Source organism: Chiloscyllium plagiosum, unplaced genomic scaffold, assembly GCF_037043375.1.
Source record: "Chiloscyllium plagiosum isolate Xiang-an unplaced genomic scaffold, Cpla_swu_hap1 HiC_scaffold_14, whole genome shotgun sequence".
In the NCBI taxonomy this organism is placed as follows: Eukaryota; Metazoa; Chordata; class Chondrichthyes; order Orectolobiformes; family Hemiscylliidae; genus Chiloscyllium; species Chiloscyllium plagiosum.
The window spans coordinates 38,894,552-38,912,182 of record NW_028270152.1 but is presented as its reverse complement, the minus strand read 5'-3'; the positions used below and the strand labels follow the sequence as shown (position 1 = coordinate 38,912,182).

Genomic DNA, 17,631 nt, shown 5'->3' with positions numbered 1-17,631 from the left:
TGCTCCTATTAGGTGCTAATTACTCGACAACAAAATAAACAATTATCGCCTCGATTGGGGGCTGAGGGGATAATGGGGGAAGAGATCTTCATTCAAATGCTAAAACTTTCTAATTGCACAGTTTTAATTAATGAAGTCGAAAGTCTGTACTAATACAGTATATGGAAGGAATTGGGCTAAGCCTGAACATAGAGGGAGGGTAATGGCTCGGCTTGGTTCCTGTGCTGGCGGTGGTGTGAAAACGCACTCTCAACTCTCAGAAACTTCGAAGGCGTCAGAGAGAAAAACTTCAAAATGCCCATTCACCATTGAGAGTATTCTGGGGTTGGATAGGAGTGAGGAGACGGCGCCTCTTCTAACTCCCCATCGATCGTGGCTTAACGTTACAGGTAAAGTTTGTGTAGATCAGCGACAACGAATTATTTCAAATCTTTGCACAATTTGTTCGGAATTTTTTTTTGTGCCTGTACTGTACATTAGTACTTAGCGCTTATTATTGAGTGAATAGACAAGCATAAAATACGGAAATCACAGATGATACGCTGCGGGAGGCGGCCATTCAGCCCATTTTGTCTGGCCCGAGACCAAGTACTCTTTTAAAAAGTATTGCCATGTAACTGTTAAAAATGCTGAACGGATTTTCTGCCCTTAGCTTTTCCAGGGAGCTCGTGTCCCGATGCCTCTGAGAGATTCTGTGAGTCGGCAAACCCAGTGAAGGTTGGAAACAGGAGCTGCCCTGAGTCAGAAAGGCAGAGCGAGGATCGCTTCTCTGGTCGGCCAAACTGTTACTGGTTTCGAGGGAGAAGAGCCAGGACTGCATTTAGCAGGGACCAGGTCATTTGTGGCTATTTTTTAACATGCGCGTCACGAAAGTGTTGCTTTGTTTTAAAAAAAACGCAATTTACATTTGTACAAAAGTAATTTCGAGCGTGCTTGAATCCCACCTAATACCTTTGTACATAAGGATTCAACATTATTACTTTTAGAAATTTGACTTCAATCTACATAATTAAAATCCCAATATTTTAACCAGTCATCTCTGGAATTGTTGCATCTCCAATTACAGTCTTTAATTCCCATGAATTGGAAAATGTCTAATTTTGAACAAGTTGTTTTAGATAAGATTAAGTTAATGAAGCGTTATTCTAATTAATGTAACTAGCTGGTTATGTCTCTAAAGAACTGATCCGTGTTATGCAGAAACCAATATAAGGCTTGCTGTACATTTTGTATTCAATAGATCAGAACAGACTAAAACGTTTTGTGCAAGTATGAGATGGAGTTTGAATCTAAAAGTTTCTCACCTAACATGCTACAGCATCCTCTCAATTGAAAGAATGATATCCTTGCTCGAAAGTAACGAGTGGTAAGATATACAGCGGGGTGGAATGGGATAAGAGGGGAAAGCAGGGAACGGAACTTTACAGGATATAGCAGTACAGAAACTGGTGTTATCGAATCAGTATCATTGAGTTTAATCGTTCTCTGCGATGTGTTCTGCATGTAGTTTAATGGTACCCTTCAACTATCTAATTTTAAAATGCAGACTCTGTTTCAGCAAGTGACTCCATTGGCCGTGGTCTGAATTGATGGGTTTAATTATTTTCTCAGATTGAAATATTAGAAGAAGAATTTCAGCTAAATTGTTATCCAGGGATTGATGTTCGTGAAGAACTTGCTCAGAAACTGGCTTTAGATGAAGACCGAATTCAGGTAATGACCTGAGAACTCCAATGTTAATAGACTTCATGCCAATTAATTTGCCTGTTGTATTTATAACCTGTTGCTAAAATTTTAAAACTCTTATTTTGATATCTTCAATATTTCAGATCTGGTTCCAGAATCGCCGTGCAAAGCTGAAAAGATCTCATCGAGAATCTCAGTTTCTGATGGTGAAAAATGCACTGATAAATTCACCTGTACAGAAAGCTGGCACCCAGCTATAGGAACTCAATCATTGATGCTCCATTTTATAGTTTGAAACTGAGGGACCAGGAAGGGCAGAAGTCTATTAGATTAGATTAGATTACTTACAGTGTGGAAACAGGCCCTTCAGCCCAACAAGTCCACACCAACCCTCCGAAGAGCAACCCACCCAGACCCATTCCCCTACACTTACCCCTTCACCTAATACTATGGGCAATTTAGCATGGCCAATTCACCTAATTTACACATTTTTAGGACTGTGGGAGGAGACCCATGCAGACACAGGGAGAATGTGCAAATTCCACGCCTGAGGTGGGAATTGAACCTGGGTCTCTGGCACTGTGAGGCAGCAGTGCTAACTGTGCCACCGTGCCACCCATTATATGGGCTGAGTAGCTGTATACAACTACCGAATTAGTAAGGGTAAAACAATTCAGCATTTTGGATTAGGGAGAGCAAAGTTGACTGAATGTTGTCTGATCAGAGTTCATTGATTCCTGCTGGAAATTCTCATGATGGTGCCTGGGTGCAAAATAAAGCTGTTTTGATGCTTTGTATGGATAATACCACAGAGGGTAGTCATGATTTGGAGATGCAGGTGTTGGACTGGGGTGTACAAAGTTAAAAATCACACAACACACACAATTATAAAATTAATCTTGCTTCCTTCACTCCTTCAATACATTAACTGGACCGACATGACACCAATTGTTAAAGTTCACTTGAGAATGTAACTTTTTTTTTAAAAATTGCGATTTACATATGAAAGAAGTGAAACCAACATGGTCATTCTAAAAGATGAGAGACTTAACAAATAATCCAGGTCTTTTTCAATATATAATTTCAGTCACATCACACTGTAAACTTTTGCTATAAATTCTGTCTTACAATCTTATTCTCCACAACCACCTGACGAAGGACCAGTGCTCCAAAAGCTAGTGCTTCCAAAAAAACGTGTTAGACTATCACCTGGTGTTGTGTGATTTTTAACTTTGTTCACCCCAGAAGCAGTTTGCTAGAAGGCTGCCAGTATATGGAAAGGATCTCTAGTTGAGGCTAAAGAGTTGATTACTTTTGAAGGAAGCAAGATTAATTTTGTAATTTTACGGATGGTATTGGAAACAGACGAGCTGGTTATTACTATAGGGCATTGCTGTATGTACATGGGCTGTCACATTTCCTTACATTACACCAGTGATGGCAGCTGTGTGGTATCCTGAGGTTGTGAAAGGTGCTGTAGAAATAAACCTACTGTGGGTCCTTTAACATAACTCTCATAAAAAGTTTAATCTAATCCTTTTAATTCTGTTCACTGGAAAGTTGGGCCTGGTAAGTTGTAAAATCTACTGTCTTTAGTCTTGATTGATAATTTACATGTTAAAGTACTTTAAAAACCAGGCGTTGAAGAGTGATATCTGTTTATTTCTGTAGGGAGAATTTGGGTTACATTTTGGATCTTGTAATTTTATTGTATTTCCAGGATTGTTAAGCATAGGAATTTAAGATTTTGAATAACACTAACTATTGAATGTGATGTTGTTCCATTTATGTGGTCAAAGATTGGAAAGTAATGTACTACCTTGTTCCATTTGTATACATCTTGGATGGTGTGAATAGTTTAAAGTAAGTTATGAAGGTTTTTTGGCCTCTGTAACTGAATAAAATCCTGTCAAACATTCTGAAGTAATACTTTGTCTTTTGAAGATATTTAAAATAAAGGTCACTAACAATGATGGTAAATCACTATTAGTAGCAGTAAGATTAATTTCCATAAAGCAGTTGGTTTCTATTTAAGATTTTGTGGAAGTGCAAGCAAATAAGACTAATTACCCGATTCTACTGTGTTAGGAGAATCTTGTACTGTCGCAGGGTTTTTTTTTAATGAAGTCCACTTTAACAATATTACCTAACCAATTTGCATGAGCACTGTGACTCTCCAGAGAATATCTGCTAAACAATTCATTTTGTAAAGTCAATGGCCTCAATTTTCATAAATGTAAATCATATATTCCATGAGTACTGTTCCTTTTTAAAAGGGAAATGTATGTTGTTACAAGTAGTCTACTGTTCCTCATTGATGTAATGAATTAAATGATTAGGCAGTGCCTTTCTAAGGCATACACACTAGAAGGACCCAAGGTATGCTGATTTAGCTATTAAACTCATGGCTACTACAGCTGTTCATGTTCTGGCATCTTTGGGATTGAGGGGCAAGGGGAAGAATTCACTTGGGGTTCCCATATCTATTAGCTTTTCAATACTCCAGCTACAGATTCTAACAATTGCTGATTAGCAAATACAGCATTCAGCTCTGCTGTGATGCCCTCCATGAAGATATCTGTAATGAATACTGGATATTCATCACATTAATTAGCTACTTGCTCAAAAATGGTGGCCTGGTGGCACTCTTGTATCTTGGCATGCTCTGGGAATAGTCCTGTGGCTATCAAGCTGCCAGACTAACTGGGAGATATTTTGACATTCTCTATCAATCAAATATCAGAAAGATAGAAGCTATCTGTTTTTGCCTCTTCTATATAATTTCATCCTTTTTCAGATTTTGTTCCACACAGTCTTATTCACATTGGCATCCTGATAACTATTTTAAAGTGTTTTTTTTATAAACATGTATATCCTGTCCATTCTTGTCTACCACTGTCACTGAAACCCTTGTTTATATTTTTGGAAAGGATTTTTAAGGTGCTGCTGGAACTCCTTTTCAATTACTGGTAAGCTTTTGATTGCAAACTAACCCCTACTAAAATGCTAGCTATTGTTTCATTTAGTGCTGTCCACTACTTTTAGCACATATTCCTAAATTGTATGTAGTGATATATAGAAGACCAGTTAAATGTATATCAGTTTTACTTCCCTGAAAATTCTTCTTGCCACAAATGGAGAGAAAGAACACTGTTTCTACTGACTCCAGTTCTACTTATTTGTTCTTCTCCTTCTGAAATATCTTCTGCCACTTTTAGCTGGACTTGAGCCATTTGAGTAGTCAGGGGCAACAGAGTGATTCTACATCTTAATTGATATCAGCTGGGACAACAGTTAATATCCCAATTCCCAAGGGCAATAGTTGAGGCATAGTTTTCAAATGCATTATTAATCAGTTTCCCTCATATGTAAATTATAATATTTCTAATCAATATATGCTTTAATGTTTTTGGAATGCTGGGTGATTTATTTATGTGACCCTTTCTGCCCAACTTTGCACGTATGGGAACTTGAACTGACTTGTCTGCAGTCTACAAGATAACTTTTCAATTTTTTTAATGTCTATACAACTTTAAGGGAACATTACAACAATATTTTCATATTATTAATGCTTTGTAAGAAAACAGCTATTTACTTTGGGTCAGTGTACTGAGTGAGTCTGCTTTTTGCTTAAGAGATTGACAAGGAGCATGAAGGACACAGGCTGCTGCTCTGTCCTATCCTTGATCATGTTGCATTGCATGAGAGCTCATGTTGCCACTGCATGTCACTTATCTGCCAAATGAATGTGGTTTCAGTTTTGAGAACATTTAAAAGAGAATTTGATAAGTAGTTGAAGGGCAAAACAAATGGAGATGGGTGGGGGGTGTGGAGGAAGAAAAATGGAAGTGGATGAATTGGGATCACTTCTAAAGAGTCCAGCAGAGGTATGATTGGCTAAATTGTGGCTTGATGTGACAAACCATACTGAAGAAACTCATTAGGTCTGGCTAATCAGCGGAGGGAGAAGCAGTTAACATTTTGAGTCCAGTATGATATGTATGAAGAAGAGTCATAATGAACTCATTAACTTTTTGTCTCTCCACACTTGCCAGACAGAAGTTGTTCCCGCACTGTTTTTCAGATTGCCAGCATCTGCAGTATTTTGCTTTTATAGCTGTTTCCTGTGCTGAATAATCCTGAAATTTTGTGATTAGAAAGCTAGTGGAAATAGCATTCGAATTTTGACAATCTGTGGGGTCTTAGGGTGCCATTATTCAAATATTAAGCGGTAAGGGCCTTTTTATTTGTTCAAGGAGTGTGGGTGTCGCTGGCAAGACCAGTGTTCATTGGCTAAACCTTTGAAAATGTGGTGATTAGATGTCATCTTAAATAATTGTAGACTGTCGTGAGGGTAATCCAGAGTGGTGTTGGCTAAGAAGTTCCAGACAATGTTTTGCCAAGACAGGATAATGTGTGAATTGGAGAGCTGCTTGAGATGGTTGTTTTCCATATATTTTCTGACCTTGATCTTCCTCTTACTTGAGATCACCTGTTTAGGAGGAGGTGTGAACTGAGTTATAGTGCATCTTGCAGAGTGTACACAATGCTGATACAGTCAACTGTTGGTGGGTGGGATGCTATTTTGTCCTTGATGCTGCTGAACTCATTAAATGTTCAAGCTGCATTAATTTAGTCAAGTAGAGATAATTTCATCCTGGTTATCATTTGTGTTGTAGATAGTGAAAACCGTTTGGAAAATTGTGATGAGTTACTTGCTGCAGAATACCTGTCACCTATATCTACATTTTCTATATCCTAATGACTGGAATAGTTGTGGAATGAAAGATCTTAGTGGAGAAGTAAAGCTGGATAAAGTGCCCTGTTATATCAAAGCTGCTTGCTCACTGCAAATCTATGTAGAAATGTACATCATTTCAACACATGCTAATTCACTATCAATGTAGTATCCTGACTATCTGTAATTTATTACAGTACACATTTTAACTTGTATAGGATAAATTCCATTTCCTGATTGCAGCTAGCTGTTGTACTTGCCCAAGCTCAGGAGGTGGTAATGGTGACTTAACCCACTTAACATTTGACCTGAAGCCATACATCATTACCTCTACAAACTGAAACCAATTGCAGGTAAATCCTGTGTATTGTTCATCTAAGTACTGACTGTATAGTTCATAGTAGGAGTTCAGCCTAATCCAGTCAAGGGTTTACTTAGATTTAGATTACTTACAGTGTGGAAACAGGCTCTTCGGCCCAACAAGTCCACACCGACCCACCGAAGCGCAACCCACCCATTCCCCTACATTATCATCTATTGCATCCTCTGCACCCGATGTGGCCTCCTCTATATTGGGGAGACAGGCCGGCTACTTGCGGAGCGTTTCAGAGAACACCTCTGGGACACCCGGACCAACCAACCCAACCACCCTGTAGCTCAACATTTCAATTCCCCCTCCCAATCCACCAAGGATATGCAGGTCTTTGGACTCCTCCATCGTCAGACCACAACAAAACGACGGTTGGAGGAAGAACGCCTCATCTTCCGACTAGGAACCCTCCAACCACAAGGGATGAACTCGGATTTCACCAGTTTCCTCATTTCCTCTCCCCCCACCCTGTCTCAGTCAAATCCATCAAATTCAGCACCGCTTTCCTAACCTGAGATCTTCTTCCCGACCTCTCCGCCCCCACCCCAGTCTGACCTATCACCCTCACCTCGACCTCTTTCCACCTATCACATTTCCGACGCCCCTCCCCCAAGTCCCTCCTCCCTACCTTTTATCTTAGCCTGCTGGACAAACTTTCCCCATTCCTGAAGAAGGGCTTATGCCCAAAACGTCGATTCTCCTGTTCCCTGGATGCTGCCTGACCTGCTGCGCTTTTCCAGCAACACATTTCCACCCCTACATTTACCCCTTACCTAACACTATGGGCAATTTAGCATGGCCAATTCACCTGACCTGCACATCTTTGGACTGTGGGAGGAAACCGGAGCACCCGGAGTAAACCCACGCAGACACGGGGAGAACGTGCAAACTCCACACAGTCAGTCGCCTGAGGCAGGAATTGAACCCGAGTCTCTGGCGCTGTGAGGCAGTAGTGCTAGCCACCGTGCCGCCCACAATACCTCTTAATACCTCTTAAATGAGAAAGTTATCAGACAAATGTCCTAGTGGAATTAATTTATTCCTGCTAATACAAACTTCACAAATAATTTTTTTAAATCACAGGAATTACTTCAATTGTGGGGATGAGACTAAATATCAGAAAATACTGTGGATGCTAGAATCTTGAAATAGAAACAAAAATGTTGGAAATACTCAGCTCTGACAACTTCAATGGAGAGAGGAAATTGTTAATATTTCAGTTAGCAATGTTCAGATTTTAAGATCTGAGGAAGTAGGAGAGGGAAGAAAGGAATCCAGGGAAAGGCAGAGAAGGTTTCAACAGCAAAAGAATTGTCAACAGTTAGTGGTTTTTGTCAGTGGTAATGATCTGAAAATGTCTGAATAGCGTTGAGTATAGCATGCTATTATGATGTTCCTCTTCCCATTTACACCTTCTATAGACTATCTTTTTAAATTTTTTATCCCCTCTTGTCCCAATGTCGCGTCATTTTGCCTTGTAGCATCCTTTTTTTTGTAATTTAATTACTTTTTTTTTGCTCTATACTGCTGAGTTTCTCTTTCCTTTTATTCATTCCTATTTCCCTTTCTTTGTCTCTTTATTTGAAAGCATGCTTCATATTTCAGACTTTCCAATTCTGATGAAAAGTGATTATCCAAAGACGTGATTAGACTTTATTTTTCCAGTCCCTGCTGCCTTATGTGAAGGTGGGGTTTCTCTCCCTACCTTGGCCTGTCTCCCATTTTACAGTGACACAGGTCACAGCAGGTAGTTTGCTGTTGTTATACCTATTGAGACCCTAACATAGCCAATTAAAGCCAGTTAAGGCCTTTATTCCCCATTGCTGCTTCATTTGGGGAAGGTGTATAGCTATCACTATACGGGCTGTACCCTATGCCCATTAGCAGATGTGCCCCCCCCCCCTCAAATTCATATCCAAAATCTCAGACTTGCCTTTAAACCTGGGTGGAATGCCTTCATTAGGCTTTGGAGGTATCCTGTAGTCTCAGAATGGTCACAGTTTGATCCAGGCATAGCTAAAACTACATAGAACTGGTGACTAATCCATTCTGCAACAATTAGGTTACTCCCAGAGTGATCAGTGCAGGCCAGCAAGCCAGGATTTAAGTGGGAGGTCTGGCAGTTGACTTTGGTCAAAGGCCTGGCGATCAATGCAGCTCACAAAATCTAGCCCATTAACTCTGTTCCTCTGTGCACCGATGCCTGACTTGTCAACTATTTCCAGAATTTTCTGTTTTAATTATAACCTAGATACCTTTTTGATTTGCAGCAGCATTCTACTTACTAACTACAATTAGTGGATCTTGGCAGGACATAGCAGTTGTCAGTTTAGCCCTCAATAACAGAGGCTTTCTTTTGATTAGATGTCTAGCTTTGCATGTACCAGTAAAGAGAGATTAAGCATGTGGTTACAAGCACATTTGAAAATTCTAGACTCTGCTACAAAACTGCAATGGGATTAAGATGAAGAGTTGTATGTTACTATGACCACTTTGTAGGATATACGTGCATGTATTCTTGATGAAAATATTCAGAAGTATAATTTAGTCTGTGCACATTCCTTAGTGGCAAACAGACCGATTAACAGCACAAATTTATTTAGACACCTGATTCTAAGCTCAATTCTTAGCTAGTGCCATGTTAGATTGTCTGCAGGATACCAAATAATATGCTATAATTAACTTCCGCCCCTGAACAAAGAAGAGCAATTCAACCAGTTTCCTGCTAATTTTGTCCAGTCAATTAGAAAAAAAATATCCATCTGTGGACACGTGCAGCTATGACGTTGTCTACAATGAAGTAATTTGCTGATACCTGTGGCTGTTCCTCATATATGATTCTAGACAATTAGGATGAATTTACCAGCCTATAATGTGCATTTTAAGGATTTGTTACTATGAGTTTGTATTTTTCAGGAGCAGTACGAATAATGTTGGCTAACAATAAGTACTCCGCTCTAATTGAAAATTTGCTTATACTTCTGAAATGAGTTCTGAAATAAGGACTGAAAGTAACCAAACTAACAGTTTTTTAAAATTTAGTTGGGAACATAGGCATTGCTGACTGGGCCAGCATTTATTGCCCATTCTGATTTGCATTTGAGAAGGTGGTGACTTGCCTTTTTGAACTGTTGCAGCCCATGTGTTCCAGGTAGACACAATGCCATTAGGGAGAGAATTTCAGGATTTTGACCCAACAACAGTGAAGGGATGGTAATATAATTCTGAGAGGGTGGTGATTGGCTTGGAGGGGATCTTGCAGGTGGTGTGTTTCCATTGCAATATTTCGCCATTTAATGGAATAAATGAAGTGATAGTAAATATATGCCCAAACAAATATATGGATTCAGAAAGACTTTTATAATTTTCCCAAAAGGCCTCTAAGCACCCTTGCTTATGTAAATACAATAGCAAAAGTATAAAGTGCCATGAGGTATGCTATATAATCTAGTTTATTCAATTTTTTGTTTTGAAAGTAATGGTTCATCATTGTTACATAGAGCTAACCAGTAGGAGATTGTGACTTTGCAATGTCTAGTTAGGAATATATTCAGTTTGGGAAAACTGTATCTAACTTAATCAGGTTACAGCTTAAGAATAAGGAATAGGCCATTTATGACTGAGATGAGGAGAAATTTCTTCACCCTGAGAGTGGCGAGCCTGTGGAATTCTCTACCAAAACTTTAACTATTTTCAAGAAGGAGTTAGTTGTTAGTGCTAAAGCATTTTTAAGGGTATTGGGAGAAAGTGGGAACAGGATACTGAATTGCATGATCAACCATGATCATATTGAATGGCGGATTAGATGTTCAAGGTGGAATGGCCTACACTTGCTATTTTCCATGTTTTTATGTTAATTGGGTAGGACCCAGATGTTAAACATTTAAAGATAAAAACTTATTTTCAGAGGTAACTAAGACCCTCCCCCACCATTGCAGCTGGCAGGAAAAGGATATACCTAGAAGAGAATCAGTAGACAAACACATAGGCAAAGTACGTAAGTTTGCTCGCTGAGCTTAAAGGTTTGTTTTCAGATGTTTCGTCACCTTACTAGGTAACATTGTTAATCAGTTTTAATAAGGTAAGTCCTCCGTATTCGGGACCACCCTAGTGAACCTTTTCTGAACACCTTTCAATCTTGAAATAGAGAGAATCTATCCATTGACTTAAAATAATTGTGAGAACAAGAGGAAAAAATGAGAAACTGTTTTTATGTCGCAATTTTTAATCTGGCATTCACTGTAGATTTAATCATTATTTCTGAAATGGAAGTTGAACAAGTATTTGGAGGAAGATTCAGGTCTGTCGGACATATTGGACAGAGCTATCAAAAAGCTGACATGATCTTTCAATAACATGCTGGGCTGTATCTTACAAACATGGAAAGTAGGAACAGGAGTAGGTATTTGGTCCTTTTGAGCCTGCTCCACCATTCAAAATGATAACAGCTGATCATCCAATTCAGTATCCTGTTTCTGCTTTCTCCCCATACTCTTTCATCCCTTTAGTCCTTTAGTCCTTTCATCCCTTTAGTCCTCAGAACTATATCCATTGCCTTGAAAACATACAATGATTTGGACTCAACCATTTTGTGATGGAGAACTCCACAAGCTTCGCACTATCCAAATAAAGAAATCTCCTCATCTCAGTCCTAAGTGACCCAACTCCTATCCTTTGATTTTCTATTCATCTCCCTGCTATAGGAAAGATATTGTGAAACTTGAAACAGTTCAGAAAAGATTTACAAGAACGTGGCCAGGGTTGGAGGATTTGAGCTGCAGAGAGAGGCTAAGGAGGTAGGATGTTTTTCTTTGAGTGTAGTAGACTGAGGGGGGGCCTTTCTAGAAGTGTATAAGATCATAAGAGGCATGGATAGAGTGAATGCACTCAGTCTTTTTCCCAGGTTTGGGGAATCGAGGATTAGAGGGCATCAGTTTAAGGTTAGTGGGGAAAGAATAAAAGAGAACCTGAAAGGCAATCTTTTTATACAGAGGGTGGTACGCATATGGAATGAGCTGCCAACAGAAATGGTTGAGGCAGGGGTACATTACCAACACTCAAAAGGCATTTGGACAAATATGTGGATAGGCAAGATTTAGAAGGATATGGGCCAAAAGTGCAGGGAAATGGGGATGGCATGAATGGATATTTTGATTGGCATGGACCAGTTTGGGCCAAAGGGCCTGTCTCCTTGCTGTAGGACTCTAACTCAATAAGGTGAAAGGGGATATTTTTGAAAGGGACCCAGGAGACAACATTTTCACATGCGTGGTGGTGAATATCTGAAAATGAACTGCTGTAGGAAGTGGTGGAGGCTGGTACAATGAGAACATTTAAAAGGTAGCTGGATGGGTATACGAAGAGGAAAGGTTTGGTGGGATATTGGCCAAATGCTGGCAAATGGCACTAGATTTATTTAGGATATCTGATCAGCATGGACGAGTTGGACCAAAGGGTCTGTTCCTATGCTATGTATCTCTGTGACTCTATTATGTCACAGCTCCTGAGCTGGTGGCACTTGAACCCAGATCTTCTGACTCCAATGTTTGACGCATTGGTAGTGTCCATACAGTCAGAGTTGATCCTGCATGTGTCCTTTCAAGAGGTGTTTCATAAAGTGCTGTGTAATAGACTTGTTTACAAAATTAAAACTCAAGATTGAAGGGACAATGGCAATGTCGATTCAGACTTGGCCATCGGAAAGAAAGTATGAGATAAGAAGAATAATACAATGGTGTTATCCTTTGGTTCCTATTAAGTTCACTGCTCATTTTGAAGTTGAATGACCTGGTCTTGGGTATGTATGGTATATTTAGGAATGTGGGGCATATTTTTCAGGTTTGTAAATGTCATGAACTTAGTGATGTACAAAGCTTTGAATAGGACATCGGCAGACTGCAGGAGATTTATAAATAGGCTGGTGAAAAATCTGACAAAACTGGCAATGGCAATTTAATGCAGGAGAGTGTGATTTGATTTAATTTTGCAAAACAACTGTGTTGGATCCTTCACTTCAGTAACAATCATTTGATTATGTAAGCAAGGCTATTAATTCAAGCTCATACAGGTAGCACAAAGATATGAATCATAGTTAATCACTTAAAAGAATACTTGGAAAAAGACACTGCAAAATCACTTCTTGGTGTTAAAGTAAAATGTTAATTAGAGGATTACTGGGTCTTCATCACATGAATACCATCAGAAACCAGGATAAGACTCCAATACAGAAAAAGAAACCTTTCCTAATTAAACTTTAGCAATGGAATATTATAAATTTGAAAGAATGTGAGAGATGACCAAAATATCCAAATTACTTAAATCTTACAAATCAAAAACTATGCATTGGATAAAAGCAAATTACTGCGAATGCTGGAATCTGAAACCAAAAAAGAGAAAATGCTGGAAAATCTCAGCAAGTCTTGCATATGTGGAATTAGCTAGCTTCAACTCAACAGACAGGTATCAGGGAAATGTTTCTGTTCTAATTAGCTGACTTTAGGCTGAAGTCCTCCTTCAGACACTCGAGCACAATGTAGGGTGACAATTCATGACATCTTTTCCAACGATGAGTATGATCATTCTCCCAGTGTCCTGGCATCTTGTATATTCCTCACCCAATATTATTAAAATATAATGTGGTTAATATCTTTTTGCTGTTTGTGGACTTTTTTTATTTGCAGAATGAAAATAAGCTGCTGTACTTTCTACATGTTAGTGACTACACATCTAAAGCAATATGGTTTGTTCTGGATGTCCTAAGGACTTGAAATGCACTATTAAAATATAGAAACTTTTTTTCTTTTGACCCAGGAATTCTTAGGATGTTAATGTGAATTATATCTTTTCATAAGTGAAAAAAAATCTATGCATTCATAATCAAAGCTGATTTATTGTAATTTCTTGAATAAACTTTATGCCTGAGGTTATGAATCTGATTTTTACTTTCACTCTGAAGTTTTTAGAAAACATGGATTGTAACAAGCAGCATTTATGAACAGATAATACAAATTTCAGTTTGGTAGAATTTCTGGAATATAAGAAAACCTAAATTATCACAAGAAGTGGTTTTAGTTTCAATGCGTGAGGGGCAATGTTTACTCACGCAGGGTAGTTTGTATGTGGACAGGTACATCAGTATGAAAGGTTTAGAAGGGTATGAGCTAAACACAGAAAAGTGGGAGTAGTTCAGTTTGACGAAACATGGTCAGCATGAATAAGTTTGACCGAAAGGTCTATTTCCGTGCTGTATGACTCTATAATTAAAATGCATTTGATTATTTTTTTAAATGAACCTATGTGGCTTTTGCAATATTGTTTTTTCCTCCTACTCTAGAAATACTGATTCCTCGTTCGTTGTCTCTTGTCCTCTGGAATGTTTGTCAACTGACCACTATTCTGTTTGGCTTTTAAGGGGAAATTTTGAGAGGCTGTTTGCTGAGTATTGTTCATACAACTGAGCTCAACCATTTCCAAATCCACAAACATCCAACTGAATAATTCATAAGAGAGGATTATTTTCATGTTCTTTCCTGGAAGGCCAGCATTTATTTTTCATTCCTAATTCCTAGAATGTATAGTGGTGAGCTTTCTCTTTGTCGCTGGAGTCCATAAGGTGCGGATACATGCAAAATGCTGTTAGGCACATAGTTTCAGGATTTTGACCTAGCTATGATGAAAGAATAGTGGTATATTTCCAAGTGAGAATGTGATGTGATTTGGAGGGAAGCTTGCTGTTGCTGGTGTCCCCATACAACTGCTAGCTTGTTTTTCTACCTGGTTCAGGTTGTAGTGTTCCTACGTTGCCTTTAAAGGAGACTTGACCATTTGCTGCAGTGCATCTTGTAGATGCATGCACAGTAGCTACAATGGACCAGTGGCAGAAGGAAGTGACTGATTTAGGGTGTTTCACGGGGTACTAATCAATTTGTCCTGAATCTTTTATCATGGATGGTGTTGAACATCTTAAGCTTGTTGGAGCTATACTCAGACATGAAAATGGAGAGTATTCCACAAATAGCCCTGAAGTCTCTTAAATAGGGAGTCGGAAGGGGCCTGACATGTCAAGGAATACCCAGTCTCTGAACTGCTGTCTTAGTAACTGGATGAATTACATGAATATTCAGGTTTTTCTTGACATTTAATAGGATTACCATTGCTGAATCTCCCCACCATCAACATCCTTTGGATAGTTATGGCACGCAAGGCCCAAAAAATATATTTTGAAATATTTTGGTGTTCAGATTACAACTCACTTAAAAATTAAACTTAAGGCAAAGGCTTTTCCAGTTTGAATGAACTATCATCAGTTTCACATCTTACGAAAAAAAAAACTGAAGGCAATTTTCAGTCTCTTGAACAGTTTCTTTAACAGATTATTCAATCATGAATGAGCTATAACTCAATTCCATTCCTTTGATTCTTCACCTCCAGTGATAACCTTACCTAGTAAAACATCCATGTACTTCTGTCTTGAAAATGTCATTTGACAATCGTTCCAGATTTCCATTCTCGTTCATGTGGTTTCATTTTAAACTGGCTTAGTTCTAATTTTAATGTTCTGCTCCCTTGAATATTAATATCCAAAAATATCTATGATTGTTTCTAAAGTCTGCCTTTCTAGGCATGGGTTCAGAGACTCTGAAATTTAATAGTGCATTGCCAATACTAACTTCCACAGATGTCATTGATGTTAATCAGTAGTGCACAATTAATGGTCTGAAAAATGGTGTTTTTAAATCTAAAGCCTATTTGTCTAATATTTTAAGATTTCAGATACAGATTATTAACTTTCATTACATTAATTTTGTTAATATAAAGGATATGTCATCTCAACACTTCCGTATTTGATATTAAATGTTTTTTGCCTAGATATAAAATATAGATGTGTTAGGGTGAAAATATTTTATAGGTAATATCTTAAACTGCAATATGCACTATTTGAATAGAAATTTCTATATGTGGTAAATAGAAATTACAAGAAAAGGTGTTTGATTAATCTTCCAAGTTGCAGGTAATGTCAATTTTTTAAAAATACAAGGTGCAATTTTCCCCACCCTTGGAGGTGGCACAAATTGGGCAAGTTGCCCCTGGGGAAAGTGAGAAAGAGAAAGAGACTTCGAACCACCTCAGCAATTAAGTACTGAGTGCAAGTGTCCACTAGGAACAGTTTTTATGTATTTTTAATCAACCTTGTTCAGACACATCTTTGTGAAGGTGGGATTTGAATCTGTCTTCTGGCTTAGTCCTCAATGGGAACTTTTTAAACTTGCTGGCTACTAAGATTCCTCAGCAGTCCATTAATCGGCACGTGAGGGCCTTGAATTACCTCTAGCCCAAATACCTGCCTTCATAGCAAGCAAGGCATGGTTCTCTGACTGGATAAGGGACTCCATTTGCCCAAATCTGAGACCAACTAAAGGCAGGGATGGGGGAAAGCCAGTCCCTTCCACTTGCCTTTGACTACAACCCCTTCTGCAGCATGTATCCCCCACATTTGCTAAATCTGGAGCTGAGAGGTTATTAACACATTTCATGTTAGTATCAGAAAATCCACAATTAATCTCTGCCTCTGGAAGAGGGCTGAAAAAAAACTTAAATTCCTTGTGGTTTCATGTTTCATTCAAATCTCAGACTAAGAAAAGGTCTCCAATAGCATTCTTCAAACTTTGTGATTTCAAGATGAGGTCCTTTATTAGAGTCATAGAAATGTACAGCACAGAAACAGATGTTTAGGTCGAACTCGTCCATACAAACCAGATATCCTGACCGAATCTTGTCCCATTTTCCAATACTTGGCACATATTCCTCTAAACCCTTCCTATTTATTTACCCATCCACCCCTGGTTTACTGCCTTATCTGAATGAGCAGCAAGTATATGTTGAATGGAGAATTGCAGTTTATCTAATTGAATTGCACTCAAATTTTAAGTATTATGTGTGTACCTTAAAGTACAAACAACTATCATTTTTTTAAAAATGTTCAATCTAATTGAAAAATGCACAAATGTTGGGGGAGCAGGGAGGAGAGAGAGGACTGAGCACACTAGAAGACAATATGTAAAATGGGAAGGGGTGGGTAACTCAATAGCCATGATCATATTGGATGGCTATTGAATAGCACAGCAGGTGTAAAGGACAAAATGGACGATTCCTCACCCTATTTTGTATGCTTTTACGTAACACTCTAGGGGACATACCAATAACAACATGGTGAAAAAGAAACATGATGCCATAGTTATTAGTCTGGCCGGTCTCTAAACTTTTTTTCCCATGTCCTTTAGGCTACATGAATTTTACTTATCCAATATGACTTCACAATGAAATTAGAATTCCAGTGTTTTGATCATCACTTAGTGATACTATGAATTATTCTCCTAACATGTGCAACTAAATTGATTGGAAATATATAACAACACATAGCCACAGATCAAAACTGAGGTCCATAAAATAATTTAACCTTCATCTGTAATGTGTAAAATTTTGGTTTATTGAAGTAATGACAATTTAACTGTTCCCTCACTCTGCACTTCACCACTTAGAAGCACTTAAGGAACAACATGTAACCAATATCATGTACATAACAGTGCAATTCTGGAAATCATCAGTTCTGTAATGTAATAGTCAAGCATTAAAATGAGAATTTTAAGCTTCATTGCCACCTACAGGCAATGTCATACACCACATGTATTTCACGTCATCAGTTGCAAATTTTTCAAGTTTCATCCAGTTCTCCACTTACCATCCTAACAATTGCACAGTATGACAAAGTTTTTCACTAATCATGGCAGTCAATGTTTTATAAATTTGGCTACAAGAGGCTTACCCATAGATGCTGAAC

The 17,631-nt window shown here is 38.4% G+C and overlaps 1 protein-coding gene across 1 annotated transcript; it reads left to right on the top strand.

Moving 5' to 3' along the window:
* Window positions 1-202: 202 nt before the first annotated feature.
* On the top strand, window positions 203-3,681 carry hesx1 (HESX homeobox 1). Its single transcript, XM_043708115.2, has 4 exons — window positions 203-389; window positions 653-834; window positions 1,612-1,713; window positions 1,830-3,681. The coding sequence occupies exons 1-4, from the start codon at window positions 203-205 to the stop codon at window positions 1,944-1,946; spliced, it is 588 nt and encodes a 195-aa protein (XP_043564050.2). The 3' UTR covers window positions 1,947-3,681.
* Window positions 3,682-17,631: the final 13,950 nt, after the last annotated feature.

Bases quoted from the DNA above. Each gene is read 5' to 3' on its own strand.
- hesx1 (XM_043708115.2), top strand. From the start codon at position 203: ATGGCTCGGCTTGGTTCCTGTGCTGGCGGTGGTGTGAAAACGCACTCT. The intron at 835-1,611 runs GTCATTTGTGGC...TTATTTTCTCAG, and splicing joins CTGCATTTAGCAGGGACCAG to ATTGAAATATTAGAAGAAGA. The intron at 1,714-1,829 runs GTAATGACCTGA...TCAATATTTCAG, and splicing joins TAGATGAAGACCGAATTCAG to ATCTGGTTCCAGAATCGCCG.